This window comes from Manis javanica, chromosome 18 (assembly GCF_040802235.1).
Source record: "Manis javanica isolate MJ-LG chromosome 18, MJ_LKY, whole genome shotgun sequence".
Lineage (NCBI taxonomy): Eukaryota > Metazoa > Chordata > Mammalia > Pholidota > Manidae > Manis > Manis javanica.
The window spans coordinates 6925056-6946815 of record NC_133173.1 but is presented as its reverse complement, the minus strand read 5'-3'; the positions used below and the strand labels follow the sequence as shown (position 1 = coordinate 6946815).

General features: G+C 43.1%; 1 protein-coding gene across 11 annotated transcripts in view; it reads left to right on the top strand.

Moving 5' to 3' along the window:
• AGBL1 (AGBL carboxypeptidase 1) overlaps positions 1–21760 on the top strand; it is an 822820-nt gene that overhangs the window by 132973 nt on the left and 668087 nt on the right. For all 11 annotated transcript variants that reach the window (XR_012127046.1, XM_073226990.1, XM_073226992.1 and 8 more), the window contains exons 8-15: positions 1294–1459; positions 2374–2441; positions 6878–6991; positions 8042–8622; positions 10033–10116; positions 10344–10430; positions 13036–13184; positions 14430–14517. Coding sequence is in view for 10 of the 11 variants with exons in the window: in XM_073226990.1 (XP_073083091.1) it covers positions 1294–1459; positions 2374–2441; positions 6878–6991; positions 8042–8622; positions 10033–10116; positions 10344–10430; positions 13036–13184; positions 14430–14517 (1337 nt within the window). In the remaining variant the exon portion in view is untranslated. The remainder of the gene's footprint in view (positions 1–1293; positions 1460–2373; positions 2442–6877; positions 6992–8041; positions 8623–10032; positions 10117–10343; positions 10431–13035; positions 13185–14429; positions 14518–21760) is intronic.

The window sequence follows — 21760 nt, the reverse complement described above, 5'->3', positions numbered from 1 at the left end:
AAATGCTGGTAGTTTTGACCAAGTTCCCTGGCTTGTCCTTTGCTATGTGTCTCCTAAGATTGAAGCTCAGAACATCTCTGATGGACCATCTACTTCTCCCTCCCTCCTGCATGCTCTGTTATCTCTCTTTCCAGTACTCACACTTTTTTACGAAGCTCTTGAAACCATTTGACTGGCCCCAGGGATGAAATAACCTCAGCCCGTCCATTTTCCATGGAGAGCATTTCCTGCTCTTGGTTCAGGACATCGGACTAGAACCATTTCAGCACCAGAAGGGGAGATAGCACTCCTGAATGTATTAAGGCATTTCTGGCTTGGAAGTTGCCTTTTATTCAATTTTAGAATCATTTGGGTAATTTGATTTCATGACTGAAAGTCTGTCATTTTTTTCTCCATGTTCTTTCATGCGGAGCTACCCATAGTGCTATTGCATGACATCCTAGCCACTCTGCTTGTGGCAGTACTTAGTACCCTCCATATGCTACGACTTGTCCACGTTTATCCTGGAAAACCTCTCAGGAATATCAAATTGGAAGCTCACGCTAGTCAACTTTCTGTACTGAGTCAGTAGACCCAAGAAAATAGCAGACATACTGAAGTACTCCCAGCGCTCTCTCTCTCAATTTAGTAAACTTGTTCTTACATTTTTCACAGTGTCTAAGAAGAAGGGTCTTGTCACGTTCCATCAGTATTCAAAATGTTACATCTGCAAACCCAATTTTTCTTTGCTTTGGGTAGGTACCGTGAGGGATCAACCATAGGCTTTGAGAAAGAGCCATGTTATTTAATTTAGATCCTTGAGATTCATTTAGTCTTTTCTTCTAATTTCACATTTTATCTCTTCCTTTCTGTTTTTCTCATCAGATAACAGCTGAAAGAGAGAAGTGAGACTTCTGTCAGTTCATCTACTCACTCTCTAATTTAGGCAATAATTCACAGTGACACATGGATGGCCAAAGAGGATGCTTATATCTCCTCTTCCTCCAACTATCTGGACAATATCTGCTCTGAGTTGTAGCATCCTTTGAAAAACTTTTAAGTCTGTTTTCAGACTAAATTTCTTCCAATAATATATGAGCTATGAAGGAGAAATAAAAATGCAGATTACGCACTGGACCGAAGCAGATTCTACAGTAGACAGTGGTCTACATTAGAGTGTTCAGGTTAGACAGTGTACGCCAAGGACGTGTCCTGTCCACTTAGGCCATGTGTCATTCATTACCTGAAATGCTGTTGTGACGAGGGGACACATTGCAAGATGTCAATATCCAGTATTATCTTCTCTTTGCTCAGAACTGCCTGGATGACAAAAGCTTAGAACCTGTCCTCTCCATCATGCTTGACATCCTGAGGCAGTGCTACCCGAAGTGTCCCCTTCCCTTGGCCACGGCCAGCAGTGCGTACACCTTCCCGGGCCCTGGGAGCATCACCTCTGAACCTCCATGTGTTCTAACTGAAGGTAAAGTAAGTGGGTCACTGTGAGCCTTTGAGGCGTTTTTGCATGTTTGCCGTGTTTCAGAGGAAGGCAGATGAAAGGAGAATCAGTTCTTACAGGTCAGACCTTAGAGTCCATCTAGTAAGCTAGTTAGAAGTATGCATGAAAAAGCAAGTTTTTCATACACAGGGTGAACAAGTACCAACTCACTTATTTTGTCTTATTAACTATTGACACTTTGACTGGTGGCTAGTGAATGCTTATACAGTCATCCTGGCTAATTAAAAAAAATATTCCTAATCCCATGATTGATTCTCTCCATTGCATTGACTGGCTCTGGAATTAATTTGCCTGCAGTATGAAAGTGAAACAAAACTTCTGCTATTTACAACCCCATGGTAGTCATATTAGAATATTTGAAGGTATGCTTAGCCAGTCTCTATGATAAATTCGTTGCTAAACGATTCTAGTGCTTTCCAACTCTGTCCTCCTTCCATGGAACAGATTTTTCCATAGCCATCGTCTTGCCACATGGCACTGGATGCTTTCTATGGACTTTTGTTACAAGTCAGTTCTTTCCTGTCAAAATTAGGGAATCAGCTAAGGTGCTAAGTTGCAGCAACGTTTGCACATATGCTAGTTGCATTAATACTTCTAAATTGGGTAGGGGGAGCCAGAGTGGGATTCATGTGTCATCTTATTCTGCGTTTTGCATTTAATGTGGGACAGCTCTTCAGACTTTGTGATATGTGCTCTCGTGTGCCTATGTGCATATGATTTACATGTACCACCAGTAAGTATTAGAACGTGTGGGATACCGTGCTCTTACTAATGGCCTCCTCATTTGCCAGAGGAAGAAATATTAAGCATTGTACAGTGAAAGCCAGACCCAAGACGAAGGGGAAGCCTCACCATCTCGTCTCTTTTTCTCCACCCAGAGGATCTCGAAGATGATGGTGATGACGAAGTGGATAAAGATTCGGATTCTGAAGACATGAAAGAGGAAGTAAGTACACCAGCCCCTTTACATCTTACAACGGAAAACATCACTTTCCACATTCAGTTAAGCCTGGTGTAAAATTTAAGGACCTACTTTGATGCTTCCCCTCCAGGGCCTGGCAGCCAGGGGTGCTCAACAAATGACAGCTGCTGGTACTGATTTCCACGTTGTCACTCTCATCTGCGTAGGCCCAGGACAATGCTCCTTGTAAAGGCGGAGGCTATCCATTATGAAGGTGCTCGTATTCTGTCAGGATGCATCTTATGTGGACATTTTAATGCTTAGGGTTGGCATAGTTAGTAAGTGTGGATGACATTCGGGCAAAGAGATCATGGGAGGATTTTCTGGGAATGTTTTCTACGAGGTCTCACTTACCTTCTTAAGTCATTATTCTTATCCACCCACTCTGCACAGGACCACTGTGTTGTATGATTCCCTTTATCTTGGAGTCTTTGAGAACAGTGCTGCCTTAGGTTGCATGGTGTGTGCTCTCTGGCTATCAAGGAAGGGATACCCTTTGGTCTCTATCCCATAATAACCTATGCTATAGCACAGAGGTTAGCAAACTTCAGGCAAAAGGTTCATTAGTAGTTACTTTAGTCTTTGGAGACCACATGGTCTTGGTCACAGCTATGTACTTTGCTGTGACAGCTGCAAAGCGGCCGTAGACCATACATAAAGGACAAAGAGCATGTCTGTGTTCCAATAAAACTTTATTGACAAAAACAGGCAATGGGACAATTTAGTGACTGCATTTTTAGAGAAGGGTTTCAAAACCTTGGCACTATTGTCATTTTAACTGGATGATTCTCTGTGTGGTACCTGTCCTGTGCCATGTAGGATGTTGCATAAACCAGCATCCCTGACTTCCACCCACCAGATGCCAGTAGCTCTTAACCCGTTTGCTGTCCTACCTCTTGTCATGAACCAAAAATGTCTCCAGGAATTGACAAATGTCCCTGAGGAGGGGCACCCCTGGTTGAGAACCATTGCTCTAGAATAATAATTTGTCTGAGTTTTAATTCTGTCTCCATTTCTGTTGGTGAATATGGACTTGAAAAACCTTTTCAAGTTATAGTTCCTTAATTTTGTCATGTGCAAAATAAGAAGTAAATGTTATCTTTTGTGACATTCTTGGAGATTAAACCTGAGTGAAAAAATCTATTCATCCATCCATCTGTCCGTCCAGCCCTCCCCTTTTCCCTCCCTCCCTCTCTCCCTTTCTTCCTTTTGTATCTACCTATCTATCTAGAAAAAAAGAGACTTTTTGAGTTCTCTATCATAATAATCACTCACCTTGCTGATGGTAGTAGCAGACATACAGGGACTACTTCTTAGCCGGGTCTTTAGGTAGAGACTGCTAAAGATGCTGGGGTTCTCAGGGTTCTGTAGATAAATAGAATCATTTCTGAAGTCATCAGCAGTAAATTGGTTCTTTGCTGTGGCTTGGCAGCGCAGGCCCCCGGAGTACTTGCTGAATTCTTTGGATAATACTGCGCAGATGCAGTCATCCATCAATGCCACCTTCCCCTCCCCTCTTGCTTGCTCGGTGACAACTGAATGTCTGATGCAGGGTGTCAGTCGCCTCTTGTATCTGATCGGGAGGGAGAAGCTGCATATGCCAGTGTCTGATTTCATGAAGCACATTGCGGGAGTAGGTGGGGGGCTTTCCTTTGTCTTCACTCTGCAGTGGATGGTGGGTTAGGGGTGCAGTGGGACCAAAACAAATAAACACATTCAGCTGGCAGGGAAGCAGAAGACAAATTGGTGAGAGTCTGGAAACTATTCATCAAAGCCTTCAAGCCAGGATGGGAAGTCAGTGCGTGAGCACGAGTAGTAGAGGAAAACAGATGCGTGGGAATCGGGCTTTGACCCCGGTGCTCCAAGAGCAGCAGAACTGGTACCCCAGCAAAATGGATTTTCCCCGGTGAGCCCAGCAGCATTTGGGGTAAGAGATGTGGGCAGGAAGCTGGGTGTTGGCTTCTGGTCACAGACCTAACCAAGCCTTTAACTGAGCTTTTTCATCTGAAAACCTTACTTCAGAATTGGACCAGCCTATCAGAAAGAATGGTCCAAAGGAACTTTTCTGGAAAGGGTCTCGAGAATGGAAAGTTGGGTGCTATTTGGTGATTGAAACTGAAGGAGAAAAGGGAAGCTGACAACAAATGCAGACTAGACATTGGCCATGCTGTTTTCGTGAGCACAACTGTTAGCTTTGAACGCTCTCAAGTGGAGGATCAGCAGTGCATTCAAGCTCTGCCTGCCTTTCTTCCCTCCTTTTCCTTCCTTTTAAATGTTTCTTTCAGGACTTAGTTGAGTGATCCACGTGTGAGGCAGGAATATAGTTTTCATCTCCGAGGAGTTCCCAGTCCAGTGACCTTGGGGATTGTCCCACCAGAGTTCAAGTGACCACCGTCACAGGGTAGTGAACCCCAGTGTAAGGCTGGGAGAGTCATTATCTGAAGGGTCCAGTCTGAGGAGGAAGGACCAGGCAGCATCATCTGGATGGATTGCCAGACTCCTCAGTGATGAAGGCTGTCTGAGTCGCTGTGAGGACACAGAAGCAGGCTCATGCCTAAGGAAATATAAATGGAATTTATAAGAAATACAGGAGGAGACGGGGAAGCCCATCTGAGTGTCTGGCAGTTCACAGATGGAGATGCAAACCTTTGAGGAGCAGAGACAGTCTCTGTTACCACCACTCCGCTCTGCTGCTGTCCTGAGAAACCAACCGTAGACACAAATGAATGGATGTGGCTGTGTTCCAGTGAAACATTTACAAGAACAGTCAGTGGGCTGTGGTTTGCCAGCTCCCAGTGGAAAGGTCACTTAGCCACACGTAGAATGCATTAGGCTGCACTTCATGGGCCACAGGAGAGTTCTGACCCCAAACACACCAGTCTTACGTGCTGGTAGGGAGTCTCGTCCCAGTGGCCTTCCAGGTTGTGTTTCCATTGGTATCACCCTGAAGCATGTCTGAGGCTGCAGCAGGGAGCCCGGAGGCGAGCAGGAACTGATAGATGAAGCTGGAAGGGACAAGAATGGTGGGATCTCCACTGCCAGGCTAAGGAGTTCCAGTGTGGTGTGTATTGCATGTGAAAAAATCCTCAAGTCAACCTCATGGGGTCTGTTCTTTTAATTTCAAGTTTGGAGGTACATTGTGGAAGATGGTTGGAATATTGCATTTTCTTTTTTCACTGAATCAGAATATATAAACATTTATTTTCCACATTGATTTGACCCTTTTTGTTAAGAATAATTATCCAGGCCTTCAGGACTGCCAGATTTTTTTTCTTAACTAACCAAGTATATTCCTAAAGCAGGCTAGATTTTTCTCCCCTATTTATTAGGAAAACTTGACCTCACAGAGCCAATGGACAATAAAGAGACTGGATTGGCTGATTCCTGGTGTCCTTTCTCTGTAAGATTTTATAACTTTTGGAAAATACAAAAGTATTTCTGAAGAATAGTTGCCCTCACTGTTAAGCTATTATGAAGTGATGACCTAAAAGGGAAAATAAAGGGTCTGGAATAATTCAGCCCAGTGAGGAAATGATTGGTGGTGACTAGGTAAACTGTAAATGTATAAAGGAACAAAGTGTGGCAGGGGGTTCCAAACTCCTTCCCAGGGTCTGCTGGTCTCAACATAACCCCTGCCTCGTGAATCTTGACTCCTGCAGACTTCCTCTTATTCTTGATACTTTAGCCCTGTTCTTTCTGAAAGCGTGTTTGACCTGTTCCTTCTGCTAATAAGTCCTCCCCCATGTCCTTGCATGGGTGGCTATTACTGTCATTTAGGTTAAATGTCATTCAGTTAAGGTGTTACCTCTCCAGGCTTTCTCAGATCACCCCATCTCAACAATCACTTCATCGTCTTTCTGATTCCCGTGGTATCCATCGTTGTTGGAAATGACCTTGTTCATTGGTTTCCATACGGTTGGCTGCCTTCCTTCTCCCACGGGAAGGTGAATTCCGTGGGAGCACGGACCTTCATCCAGCCCATCACAGCCTCTATACCTGGAAGAGTGCCCGCCCATCGCAGATGCTCACCCAACATTTGTGAAAAGAGAGAAGGACCAAAATGGCAAAGAGATATAGATAAATAGGTGTAACAATGAAAATTTATGTTGATGACAGTGGTGACAAGATAAAATTTCTTCTATATTGTGCTTTAATTTGTACATAGTTGATGTCATTTTACATAATTGATTTATGATGAGGACTGACAAGTGCTGAGACAAGTTGTGTATCTTCTTGCTTTTTATTTAAAAAAATACAAGTGGGCATACTAAATTATCCTTGGCAGACACTAGCGCTCTAATCTGGATGCAAGGAAACCATGTGCCAGGATTCTGAAAAATCACATATGTAAGCTTGTCTTCACATGTCTCAGGGGTAGCCTTCTTGATTGTAATTTTTTTTAAAAAAATATTTCATTGCAGGATGATTTGGAAACAGATGTTACCAAGTTGAGTTCCAGACCTGGTCTTGACCGACCTGAAGAGGACCTGACACAGTATGAGGCCATGTGTCTTGAGCTCTCCTGTAACTTTGAGGTAGACATATGCCACGGTTCTGATTCTTAACAATGCATGGTGGGTCATTTACAGAACCTTGGAAGCCAAACAGAGGTTTCCAGATGGAAAGCATTGCTCATAATTAGCAGTCTGCTTCTGGGATCTTTCCAAGAGAAGAGCAGAAGTCTGAGCAAAAAATCTCAAAAAGGTGGCCAAGCTAGTGTGGCCATGAGGGTCCTTGTCCTTCATTCTGACACCTGATGCCGAGGATGGAAGTGGGATGAAGGTATACCTCCCTGCCTATGGTCTGGAGGGCAGAGTGCCCTGCCCCCGTGTACTGAGAAAGCAAGTGAGAATTCCCGATGATTTAATTGTTCCCTTGTCAAAGTGGGAACACTGCACTGGAAGGCTTCCTGAAGGTGGCCAGTCTGATTCCAGGGTTCTTTGATAGTAGAAAGAAATGGAGGACTTTATAATTGGTAATATTCATCCAGGGGCCAGGGGCTGCTCTCACTGCTGTGTGGCCTCCCGGATTTTATACCTTTCTTTTGAGCTCTGTTATTTTCTTATGACTCAAATAAAGCATGAAGCTGTTCACTTCTGAGGGTACAAGCTAAATCACATGTAGAAGGGAGTTAGCGTGTTCTGTTTCAGTCCAGAAAGCAGAAGGGAATCAGTGGGTAAAAAAAATGAGGGAAGGAAATTTCAGTTCAGTGTAAGGAAGACTTTTGTTTTCAACCATCAGAGATGATCCTCAAATGAAAGGCAGCACCACATGGTGCAGTGAAGACCCTGCAAATGAGGTGGTTCAACCAGGTGGCAGCTAATTGAGATGTTGGAGAAGACATTCACTGTACTGTGTAGAATTATTCTAGCCTCACCCAAAGCCCCTTCCAAGCATGAGTTTCTGTGATTCTGCTACTGATTTAACTCTGAGAGCTTAGTCTTTCCTTGGCTGGCCTTGGAAAAAGCTTCCCAATTCTTAGGATTTATGTTAAGCTCTGTGCCCAGAAGGTGAGGATGGCGATCAAATTATATCCTCTGCTGGAAGGAAACACTGACATATTCTTTTCTACTTTAAACCCAAAGGTCCTGGAGTCCAGGCCTGGAGACGATTTGAACTTTGAAGAGGCTCAGTATGCCAATCACCAGCACATTCCGACTGCTGCCTCCCCAAAATGGCATTGCTTGAATAAGGACCAAAGCTCCTTCAGTCAAGAAAGAGAAGACACAGTCCAGGCTTCCCTTCTGAGTACAGTGAAGACGGGGAGGTCCAATGCACATCTAACCTCCAAAAAAGAGCCTGGAGTGAGCCCATACCAAAAGGCACAGTCCAGTGGCCATGGGAAAGATTCTTCTGGAAACAAAACCCCTGAGGTTCAGGCTTCTCTCAAAGAGGATGCTTGGGACATCGAAGCTGTTTCTTGCCCAAGGATTAGTGCCTCCTTTTCCAATTCCGCTAAGACTAAAGAAGCTACTGAAGAAATAGATAAGCTTCTGCAGACACATCCCAAACATGTCCCTTTCCACGACCCCTATCTTTATATGGCCAAAGCCGGGAGAACCAGGTCTGTGGCTGACTTCAAGATGATGGCGTTTCCTGATCTCTGGGGACACTGTCCACCTCCCGCTGCTCAGTCTCTGTTGGAGCGCAGATGTGGAATCCAAAGGTGACGGCGCTCCTGATTTGGGAGCTATGCCTTTCCTCTTCTTTAACATTTTTATAGGTGGAATGGTTTTACAGATAGTTCTGCTCCCTGTGGGAAAGGGAGCCTTCATCAGGAGCATGTTAAAACCCACTGGGAAACTTTTGCCAAACACACAAGCCTGCTTCCCGACCAGGACATTGCAGAACTGTGTGTGGGGTGGTAGCAGGCATGTGTTTCCAGAAAAGTAATTGCTCAGATGATTCTAATGCAACCCCTCACCCCATCTCTGAAGGTTCTCGGGAAAAGACAAGTATGGATTATTTGGGATTCCTTTTCTTGTTCACTAGGAATTGGTACCTGATCTTTTATTAATGAGAGGAGGTGATATACCTTTGTCTCACAGTCCCAACCTGACAGTACCCGGATGGGCTTGGAGAATCATTTTGCTGCATCACTGAGGATTTTAAGGAAAACATACATCTGCAGGGAAGAAACACTGGGTGATGGATTATTCTCAGTATGCAGGGAAGGGAGCATTGCCTTCGAATCAGCATAGTGAGGTTAAATGGAAATTGTTAAAGCCAAGGAAAAAATTACTTTCCTCGAAAAAAAAAATGAGTATGCATATACTACGTCAGTGGAGCAAAGTGTACCTACCAATAGTTTCGTTACCTTATTTTCCATTTCACCATCAAATTGGCGATGGATCCCGAGAGTTGCTCCCACCTGGGCTCCTGGCTGATGTCTCTGACCTCACCTCCCTGCCTGTTACCTGCCATGCTCAGGTTCCTAAGAAACACATCAGAGGGGCTGACCTGGGTCCGGACCTCATGTCTATCACCCCCACCACCTTCTCCCGCCCCACCCCAAAGACTTGGATTGGAAATGCAAGGAGGATATCTGAAAGATCCTTTGGGTTTCCTTCCTCCTTCTTTCTTAAATCTCCCAGATATTTGTGTTTTCTCAGCCAGGATTAACCTTAGTCTTCTGGAACAGACAGAACCCAAGGAATGTAAATGACACAAGTGTTCAAAGGCAAATTGGGGCCCTTCCAGACCTTGAGGGTGCTGACAGTCAATGATCATAATGTCTCCCTCAAAACGTCTCAGGACCAAAGACCTCTTATTCACTTAGGCAGAAACCTTCAAAGTCCTTTTGCCCAAATGCCCTTGACAAGACTTTCTTTCAAGTCAAGAATCTTCCAATGAAAATCTGGCCCCCAATTTCCTGTATTCCAACTCCTTCCGGCTTCCTACTTTGCTGTGGTGTAGTTTTATTTTTTGATAAAGAAGAAAAGGAAGGAGGGCACTTTTTTTGCACAATTTCAGCTCAAGGTTGGGGCTTTATTTTGGCCCTTCCTGGATAACCATAGGCTGGATGGGTAATGAAGAAGGGCCAACCCTTAAAATGTTTTCCAATTTTCCTTTCCAGGATCAAGATATTTGAGGATGTCCGCAGGCTCATCCAGCCAAGTGATGTTATAAATAAAGTCGTCTTCAGTTTAGATGAGCCTTGGTAGGTGGTCTTGAGTGTCACTGGAATGTGGTGGGAGGGACCTGGAATATCCTGTGATTAAATGAGAATTAGAGTATTTTATGTTAGTAATTCGTTCCTGCTCCTAAGACAGTGCGATGAAAATTCAGGCTAAAGATCTGTAAGAGAAAGCTTCTCTCTTAAGAAATGTCAAATTGTGCTCAAGAATAGCAATGAATCCAGTTCACACATTCCCTGTTTCATTACAGGCCTTCGCAAGACACTGCTTCTGATGGCCTAAGGTTCTTCTCCCAGTTTGAGTCCGGAAATCTTCGCAAAGCCATCCAAGTGCGAGAGTAAGTAAGGAAAGCCCCAGGGGTAGCTCCTGGCAGCCGAAGAGAGCAGGTTGTGACTGTCTCTTCCCTATTGCTTTTACAGTGACCTCACACTGGTAGTTTGAAATCAGCCATGGTGCGAGTGTTTACACCATAAAAACCAGCAAATAGTGCACAGGACGTTTGTCCCAAGTCGGTTGTTAAACATTTACCAGCTCACCACTAGGGGGCTCACTGGCTGATGCCATAGCACCGTGGAGACTAGAGGTGAATGTCCTGACGACACCTGTATTCCAAATGATGGGTCCATATTTGGGTTTGGGGGCACTTTGTTACTTCCACTGATGCTGGGGCTGGTTCTGTTGATGTGGCAGGGTGTCCAGGGTCCCCTATTCCTGTACCTTTTCTTGTCTGTTCTCATAGCTCTGCATTTGGGTGATAGAAACCCTGGGCTCCCCCTAGAGAGGTGAGCTATCCTTCGTTCAAGGGGGTGTGTTGTGCTGTGCCTCTCTGCCAGAATCTGTCAGTGAGCTCTTAGTAATAGAAAAGTATTTCATAGGCAAGGGAAGTCCAGGTCTGCACACATTAATGGAGGGAAATAAAACAAAACTTCCCAGTGGCAGAAAAGAGGGCTACTCTTGCTGTGTTACGATTCTTTCTACTATAGCTGTGTGGTCTGTATTTGCCATGTACCAGAAAGCAAGATGCATAATCCATCTCCAGTGAGTGAACTGCTGAAAACAGCAGTCCACAGCAGGTGATGGCGTGGCAGGCACAGACTTTGGGAGCAAACTGCCAGGGCACCTTCACCTCTTTCCAACCAGAAGACTTTGAGCACGTTACCTTATTGACTCCACGCCTTTATTTCCTCACCTGCAAAATGGGGGCAGTAATAGCACCCACATCATAGGGCATTGTCCTGAGAGTCATAGAACACACATGAAGCTCTTAGGATAGTGCCTGGCACGTGGTAAGCTCTGTCAGCATTAGTGCTGATGCAGGCATGCACCTCCACTACGGCTGGAGCGCAGGAGTTGGTATAGCTTGGACCCACTTTGTATCTACCTGGGGCATCAGTTTTGCAGTTTTTGTTTTCTGGGGGGAGGTAAGAGGTGATCCTTCTTTATTTTTATTTTTTTTACATGAGCTATTTGAAGGAGACCTAATGTATAAAACGAGTATGAGCCAAGCTACTTGGGCTGAAGGAGGGAAATGCAACATGTTAAGATTCTTCCTCAGCCTTCTTCTCCTTCTGTTACCAGCCCGGCTTCTGCCTCTTCCTGGGGACCCTGCTTTTAGTGCACCTGCTCTCTTATATTATGTCCAAAGGCTGCAGGAGAGAAGACCTAATTAGGAGTTGTCCAGTGGGACAATCATCAATCCTGGATGTACCCAAACTGCTGGCCTTGCTCAGTTCTCTCTCCATATATCTGCCTCTGGCTGGAATGTAGAATCTTAAACCAATCAGCTGTGGTCAGGGTCACAGACTACAGTGGCAGAAAACACACCTATTTATAACCAAGGAGTTTTTATGATTGATTTTGGAAGGAGGACTGTGGGCAAGCAGACAATCTGAGGGTCTAGACTTTCCAAAACTGTTCTTATGAGTGCTACACAGAGGGTTATGCTCCATTTGGTGTATGGTGGCTCAGTGGTTAGTGTGTGGTGCTTACTGTGACAGTGTGAGGAGTGGGACCCCATCAGTTAGTCTTGCACTGCTCTGATACATCTTAGGCAGAGCTCTACCCTTCTATGAATCTCACTGTACAATGCCATTTATCAGAGGTCCAGAGTGGGAGAGTATGAATGGGTCAGTGCAAATACATTACCCTTTGTAGAAGAGTAACTCTAGAAGAGTGTGCCAAGGGAATGGGGCAATAATATTTTTCCATGTGAAATATACTGATAGTGATGTTAGATGAACTTTAACTGCATTTCTAATTCTGTTGCTGAAACTCAAAAAACTAATTATCTGTGAAGACTTGGTGATTGGGAGGGGGCACACGAGAGCCTCCTTGGGCACCAGAAATGTCCTATGTCTTGATCTGGGTAATTATCCACAGGTGTATCCAGATGAATTGATTTTAATTCACTGAGTTGTACACTTAAGATTTGTGTACTCTACTGTATTAAGTCAAATAAATTAAAAAGGGGGAAAAATAAGCAAACCACTTCTGCACTGGTAGCCTAGGTCATGTCTATTGCTTTGCTGGGGGTTTACATATACTACACTACTGAATCTTTACACACAGTGCCACATGTATAGACACTATTACCATTTTTCCATACAAACAGACCAAGGTTCAAAAACAATTCTAGCATCAAATAGTAATGGCATGTCCTGAAAGACGTGATTGCATTTTCTCTGGGATAGAGCACATTCACATCTTTGCAGCTGGAGAGAAAATTCCTTATAGTTTAATAAAAACATGTGCTACAGTTGTGTAACAGACTCTGCTAATATCAAGAAGCTTCTCTCCCTTCTGGAATTCCTGCAGCCTGTGTCCCATATTGTGAGATCCTGGGTCTTAACTCCTGCCATGCGGAGCCTGACGTGTGTAGATTTGCAGGGCAGGAAGTCACCTTGCAGACATTTAACCTTCCAGTCTTGCTGCTGGCTTTGCAGGTTTGAGTACGACTTGCTGGTGAACGCAGATGTGAACAGTGCCCAGCACCAGCAGTGGTTCTACTTCCGGGTGAGCAGAATGAAGGCTGCGGTCCTTTACCGCTTCAACGTCATCAACTGCGAGAAGGCCAACAGCCAGTTTAACTACGGTACGGGCTATAGGGGGGCAGAGACTTTTCTGACTAACACCGGGACTCCTGTCGCCCTGTGCATGTTTGGAGTACTACCAGAGGCCCTGCTTGGGTTCCCAAAGGGTTTGACATGTTTGGGCTGCCAGGGATGGAGAGACAGAGGCCAGCCTATGGCAAACTGCTACTCCAGGGGACCTGGAAATCCCCCCTCTGCCGTGGATTGCTAATGCGCCATATAACACACTGCTGCTTCCCCATCACCGCCTCACCCCAGCTCCACCTTGAACTTTTGAAGGTCAGTGAGCCTTTATCCCTCCTCCTTCGCTGCTTTTCCTCATCTCCTAAATCTCACACTAGCAAATGTATTGATCTGTTTGGCACAAACAGGAGAACAGCGCGATCCAATTGGACCACACTGATTCATGCTCGAAAACACTGGAGAAAGCTTAAATTCTCCCCGAATACGTGTGGCCACTTTGGAGGAGAAACGCGAGGGATAAAGACTGACTAGCAGCCCATATTTATTTTGGACATTTGTAGGGATGGGAGATTCTGTGTGCTATGGCGGCTCATATACTAATTTTTTGAGTGGCTTTGACTAAGGAATAAATGTTCTCATATCTCCAGGTCTGAGCGCAAGGTACTGCTATGTGCCGACTAAAATAGGCTCCTACTGGCACAGAAAGAGAAAATAGAAGCCCTGACTCTTATATTTGCTTTGTGTGGCTGCTGCAACAAACTCACAAAGGTGGCGACTTAGAACAAGGCAAATTTATTCTCTTACATTTCTGGAGTCCACACGTCCAATATGAGTCTCACTGGGCTAAAGTCCAGGTGTTGGAAAGGCCTTGCTCCCTCTGGAGATTTCAGAGGATTTTCTGCTTCCTTTTCTTTTCCAGCTTTTCCCGCTACGTTTCTTGTATTCCGTGGCTTGTGGTCCCTTCCTCCCTCTTTCAAAGCCAGCAGTGTAGCATCTTCCAATTTGCTTCAGATGTACTTCGTTCTCATTGTTTCTCCTCTGTAGTCAAGGCTCTTATAAGGACATTTTTGACTGCATTTAGGGTCCAACAAGGCAATTCCCCCATCTCAAGATCCTTAATTCAATTGTATCTACAATGTCTCTTTTGCCATATATGGTTAACATTCACAGGTTCCTGGGATTAAGATATCACCGAGGGCCCTGATTCAGCCAAGCACTCCCCTCTTCCCCCCACCCCCCTTTCTCTCTCCCCAGGGGATTAACCCTGCCTTTATTTTGTGTAGGGATGCAGCCAACTCTGTATTCTGTGAAGGAGGCTCTTCTTGGCAGACCCACCTGGATGCGGATAGGCTATGAAATCTGTTACTACAAGTAAGTTAGAGTCTTGTAAACTTCCTTTTCTCCATTCTTGTCTTTTCTCTCAATATCCTGCTTTTCCATGTTGATCTTCTAAACCTCAACATTCTGTGCTTATCTGCTAGACTTATTATCAGAGCTTGAGGGGTCGATGCCCTGTCTTTCGGAAGCATACGAATGTTAAAGGGAGCCCACATTAGCCCCCAAGAAATATATTTTGATTTTCTGAAAAGTCATCAATTCTTCTTTAAATGCATTAAAACCTTCAGACCTTGTTGACATTAGGAGTCACACAGATTCAGCTGGTGATTGATGCATTGAAGCTTTAGCTCTTAACCTGTTTGCATCTGTCCCTTGTGACCAAGAAGTCTGAGATACTCTGGCCTATTCTTATCCATCCTTTACTTCAGTTTTCCAAAGTAGATGAGAGTCAATGTGTGACAGATACACTGCAATAACCTTTCCTCCTAGTAAGATGATTTTTTGGAAAAAAATAAAAGAGGGAGAGCTCTCAAAATTCATTTTCAACCCTGATTGGTAGCCACTTTCACCGATTTATCTTGTAAAGTTGTAATGAAATTTAAGTTGTCCATATATTTTGATAAAAGAAACAGATTCCAGACTATGAATCACTTACTTGTGCATTTTCTTTTGTTGGAAAATAAAACACAAATTTACAAGAAAGAAAAAAGGATAGGAATTATTAGGACAGGTAGGAATTATGTATTTAGTTATAAGCTCGTTGCTAGTTTCTTATAAAACATTCTAGTTTCTTATCAGACATTCTAGTTTCTTATCAGACATTCTAGAATTAAGGATTGTTATCAATATCAAAAGGAAAGAGAGCATGTATGCTTATGCCTCTTGGGTTTTGAGAGTGTGAGGACAGAACATTGATAGGGAAGCTCACAAATCTTGTTGCTCTATTAGACAAAGAGGCAAAAATCACTATACAGATAAGGATGGTCTACAAAACACCAGGCTGGGTTCACTAACAGTTTGTAATAAAAGAGTTGGCAGTCTTTAGTCCTTGATGTATTAAGACACAGACTTGGATAGTGTTTTCATTATAGAACAATAGCAAATACTGTTCTTTAGAACAATAGCAAACGATGACAATTTCATTGGTTTTTCCATTCACCTATAGGGCGATTACTCTCTGGTCCACTGACATAGAGACTCTCAGGATCTTTTTATGGTCCAAAGAGACTTCAACTGAAAATCATCTTAGGTGATAGAGGCCAGGGAAAAATAATGAAAGCTGAAATTGGACTTTCATTATAAAGTCAAGAATAACTTTAAGTATGCTCTAAAAAAAAATGTGAAAGACCCATCTTGCAGCTGGCTTGGTCTGGAGCCTAGTAAGAGATTAGGCAGACATAACCTTCAGTGTCCTGTCTCGGAGGAGGGAGTACAGCTCTCGCTGGAGGCATCTCGTTGGAGGTGGGGAGTGAGGAGCGGGCTTAAGAGGACCAAGCACCTGCCAAGAGGGGAAGGAAGAAGCCACACACCTAGAGGCAGGGGCTTGGCCTAAGGAAAGCCAATGTGAAGTATTAATAGCTTTTAGATTCATTAACAAGACAATTGCTATGTGATTAAAGAGCAACAGGGGAGTAACATGGAAACCATGAATGTATAATGTAATTCATTTTTCTTGCTCCAGTCATGAATACAACAGAGATGAATGGATATGATCGCCACATTGTAATGTAGTTTGTTGTACAATTATTCACCACGTCATGTTAACATATTTCCAGCAGGGTGATTTAACAACAGGATAGATACTTGTATCTCTATCCAGCCACAAATCAGAACGCCTGTTGCTACTGTAGAATGCCTTAGATTATGCAATATATTTCTCCCTTTTCACCCACCATAATTTTTTGAGGTGGTCAACTTCAGACAGTTTCTTTGCTTCATCCCTTTCTTCACGCTGGTATATTAAATCGAAAGAACTTTACCTCCGTATTTTTGTCTCTAAATGTCACTAGACATTCAAAAGTTCTGTTTCTATTATGCTGTTAAATTCCCAGATTTCTTGCTCTATTCTAAAGGGAATGCCAGGGTACTTGTGGAGAGGATTGTGAGCCAGGTGCCTGGGTATATACACGGAAGGATGGAGGAGAAAAAACACGCTCAGGAATGGGATATTCATTTCCTTCAGAAACTGACAGCAGTGGTGATCAGTCAGTCAAGCAGATGGGCTGACTGCTCTGTGGGTCAGATCATCAGTTAGACAATGGTCTCCAAACTATTTTGATAGTATTCATATATAAACTTCCAATATAGATTTGTTCCTAAGTTATCTTTAATCAATTATATGCACATTAATATACCATATTATATACAACAGAAAACATACAAAAAGTCAAGCTTTTTAAATGAAGAGAAAAAGATGAAACAAGCAGTAATTTTAAATGTCGACCTAATTGTTGTATTTTTATATTATTAATAGCTTAAGGTTCCCCATGAAAAATATAGTTGTAAAAAAACAGTTGTAAATAGTCTTTTAGCTAATTTTGAAAACATCTGGTTAACTTCCCAGATCTCACTTGTTTTTACACAAATTCTTGAGAAAGAGCTAGTTTTAAGGGTAGGGGGTAGGCCATGTTCATTCTTTCACTTCTGTGGTGGCTTGTGCTTGAAATGTAATATTTTCATCAATTTATAGCTTCTAAGCAGAATTAAAAAAAATAGTAATAATCTCTAGAAGTTTAGTTTAATTTAGATAATATAACCTGTAAATCCACTTGAGGAGGCTTCTGTAAGCTTAAATACCTCCCCAGAATCTAAAAGCAAAAAAATTAGAAGGCTCCCATATAGCAGTCAATACCTAACAATTTGACTTGAAAACTGGGGTCTTAAAATTTAATGCATTTTTCATAATCTAGCCCTGGAAAACAAACAGAAGAATGCATAAAATTGCTGTACCATAACCTAGTTTGTTGTATAATTATTCATCCTGTTAGGTTGACTTGGACTGCATAAGGGCAGTACTGTCAAGCTTCATAGTAAACTGTAGCAGCTTAATTTCTCACTTACTACCTAGATCATAATGCATTTAAGAAGAAATTCTAATATTATCTCTTGTGTTCTGAAGATCCATCTTGCCCCTCCCTCAGAGCACTGCCTCCCCTTCCATCCCACCCCCTTCTCCCACCCACCTTGCAGACCACGAGGCCAGAAAATAAAAAAGTAATCCTCGAGAGAGAAGAACATAAATGGGCAGACTCATTTTACCATGCCTCTCATAAAAGTAAGCAAGGACAGTTTTAGTTTCCGCTTTATTTACTTTCCTGTAGCCTCCTTCTCCCTCTAACGTACATGCCTCACACCTTTTCAAATTCTCTCTCAGCTCTGGTCTAAAGTAATTTTGGCGCTGAAGGGCAGAGGGAGGGATGCTGCTGCTCAGAGCGGCCGTGTAATGCACAGCGGCTGATCTCCTCTGACATTTATCTCCGTTCGTGAGAGGAGATGGAACTGCTCACTCATGAAGACGAATGTCATACAAGAGCTCTGCCGTCATGCGTCCTTCTGAGGGATCTCAGGAGTGAGATTTGGTGTTAGAGAGAATATCAGAAATGCTGCAGATGCAGGGAAGCCTGGTGACTTGGCTTAGATCCTGTGAAGCGGAATGATGCACCCTTGTTAAACAGAGCCATCATCATTGTAAGATTATCTGATTCACTCTCTATCTTGGCATTTGCTTATTTCCTGCACACACAGGAAAAAAAAAAGACTTCCCAGAATATTTTTAAGTGCAAATGGAAATGGATCGAGTTCATAACTATGAATTTGTTTCTTTGCTCCTTGCTTCATTGAAGGCTTTATGATTATAAAAGTGCAGATCCTTCCAAGGATAAATGACTCAGAGAATGGAAAATCAAAGGGGAGCTTTTTCATTATGGAAGGGCTGGATCTATGCAACCCTGGGTCATTGTTGACCCAGGGTGACCTATCTGGGGTCTGGCAAATCTGGGAGCATGCTTGATTTTCACCAGGTTTCTTCCATCTAGAGGTTCACGGGATTAAACTTCTATCACTCATGAATGGTATGACCTTGGGCAAATTTTTGCAACCCCTTTCAATCTCAGGTTTCCCAGCTGTAAAAGGCAGATAGTAACAGTACCTAACTGATAGAACTGTTCTGAAGATTAAGTGAGATGAACAATCGGGAAACTTAGAATAGTAATTGTTCAATGAATGCGAACAATTAACAACGATTAGGTGAAACATCTCGGTGGCACCAAATACCAATGACGTAAAGAATCATCGTGAGATGGGCCATGTTCACTAGCTCTTTTCTGGATCATTTTATATCCTTCCTGTTATTTTAGACTTTAAGTTTATAAGCAGCCCTGTTTTATGAAGACCAAAACTTCAAATTCTTACTTATTCATTTGGACCAAAAGACCTGTTGTCCTTTCATCTATTCCTAACAGACAGGTGATAGAATGAAAAAAAATCTTGGTTTTGGGGTAAGCCCACACCTGGGGTTAAATCCTGATTACTATATTTGTTGTGTGGAGTTGCTAAGACACTAAACATCTGTGATCCTAAAATTTCCCATCTGTAAAGTATATGTAATAATACTTACTTTGAAAGGATATCAATAGGATTGGATCTAAAATGCATTACACATCCTAATTATTACTCCTGGAGTCTTAGGCCCTTTTATGCTAATAGCAGCTAAGGTCCATTTATTCTGATAGCTCCATTTAACTTAATAGCTGCTAAGTCCAGGTTCTATGTCAACCATGAAGATACACAAATGCATAAGCATAATCTCTGCCGTAAAGTGTAGCAGTGAAGGAAAGTTACAGTGTGATAAGAAATATGCCAAAGGGCAGATATCAGGGAAGTCTTCCTGAAAGAGGAAACAATTGAGTTGAGTCTTCCAGGAAGAAGAGGAGTTGGCTGAATGAGGAAGAAAGAAATGAAAAATAAGGGAATCATTTAAAATATGCAGGTTGAATGTTACTGCCTTACAAACATACCTCAGTTTGTTCACATACTTATTGGGGACAATAAAAATTACTTGTTGATGGGATCTCACTTTATCATGAACAAACTGAATTGTAGCAAGCCAGTTGTTTCACTTGAGATTCATCAAACATTTCACTCTGTGGAGCTGATCCTGGGAAAGTCTGAAAGTTTATGAAGAGGAAAGTTTCCCTAGAAGTAGACGCATCTCCTGGCTCCTTCTGCTGCAACACTACCATCAGGAGACTCAAGTGGGGAAGCCTGACAATTGCTTTTAGGTCCAGCTGGAGTTTAGACCCCAGGCTAGGGCTGTAACTGAATCTTCTTTAGCTGAAACACATCCTAAATGAGGTGATGCCCATTTTTCTGAAATTCTAGCAGTCTGCAACCATCCTGGAGAAGACTGGCTTCTCAGTGAGGAGCTTTTAGTCTTGGCCACGAGAATCTGGCCCACCGAGCTACTGCAGGTTTGTGTTGGAGGTGCAAGAAGGTAGATTTCATGAAGCCAAAACTGCCAACTGAATTCCCTGTGTGTCCCTGAAATTACTAGAATCTGGACAGACCTGCAGAAGCTCAAAAGCTAAAATTATCCTATTTTATTTTTGTTCCCCTTTCTCTGTAGCCATCCCTATCTTGGAGCCCAAGTTTGGCTTGAATGGCAGAAAGACAATAGCTCTGGGGATTTTACATTCTCACTGTCTTTTTCTTGCTCTCCAGTGGCTGGTGGGAAAAGGTTGAGTTCGCTTAGGGTGAATTTGCTTGTGCTGTGACTTCAGTGAACCTAGTAGAGTGGGAAACATAAAAGGAAGCAAGGCCTGTGTCCAGCGAGACCACCCTCACAGGCCCTCGGGGAGGTCAGTATTCTTGAAGAAAGACGCAGGTTGTGTTTCACTGTTTGTAGGTGAGGAACTTGGGGATGTAGAGGCACTAGATGTGTGTTTCCACCTGCCTTTACCTTCACGAATATGTATATGTGGTTTGTGTGTGTAGGCATGTGTTTACACTCCCACTGACACGTGCTTACAGGTGATGCACTCTTCTACAATTTGGTTGTCAAAATTTTGACCACTTCGACTGGCTCATTTCATTTCATGCGGCTCTTCCACTGGAGAGAGGTGTGCTTGGCTAGCACCTGTTGTTCAGCTAGGTACAAACTGACTGTGCGTTTGCAGCAGAACCTTTGAGTGAAATCAGAAGGAGAATAAAAGGTAGGGCATATGTGGCTGGCATGCTTTCTGAGCTGCACCTGCTTTCTTACATTCTTCCTAATAATCAGAGCATTAGCTAGACATAGTACAGAACCGTCCCCGTTAGGTATCAAGAGACACCTGGCACTATGGTAAGATACCTTTTTGAAGTTTCTATTCCTGTAGTAACAAAGGAAATACGTCCTATTAATGTGACACTGACAAGCTGAATGGCATGAGTCACTCCAGGTACCCTTGTTTCCCCGGAATGACCAAGGCTTTAGGTGCCATATAGACAGAAGCTGAGGCAAGAGAAATGTGTCCGGTCATAGTCCATGGCACTACCATTGTCTCTTATTCCCATTCCTAGTTTTATAAATATTGAAAAAACCACAGAACCGCAGGAAGCATGATAGTAGATTTTCTGTTTCTTTCTTTATTGCTTTCTTGATTTTTGTTTTGCTTTGGTTGGGGGTGGCATGACAGTAGCAAAGAGACAGAAAAGAAGAATCTGTGTTTTTATATTTTGCAAGAACACACAGAATCATTTTCTGCTATTTCTTCTCTCTTTCCACCCTCTCCCCCAGTAAAACCCCAAAGAACAACAGACAAGTAAGCCAACATTGTAAGTGTTCAAAGGTGGAATTACATCTTTTGGTGTCAGGGTGTATTTGGCATTATAATGCAGCCTGGATGGTAACATTTCTCAGGAAAGCCCGCACAGCTGTCTCCGCATCAGCAGGCAAGGCATGAACGTGTCTGGCAGCGTGTGGGGAAAATATTGCTTGGAATGTACTTCTGGGTGCAATTTGCTTTGATACTGTTCTCTGAAGTATCGAAATCGGTTCTTCATCTTTGACAAAGGAAAGTATGCACACTCAAGCTCTAAGGAGCCAGACCACATTTGGGGTGATAAATGTATTCCTTTGGGAGGAAAGTATCATGTAGTGGAAAGAACAAAGACAGACAGACCTGGGTTCGAGTCCTGTCCTGACCACTTACTGGCCTTGCAATCTTAGACACATCCTTTTTCCTAAGCTTTTGTTTCTCCATCCACACAATGGTTTGTTGCAGTGTTAACAGAAGGT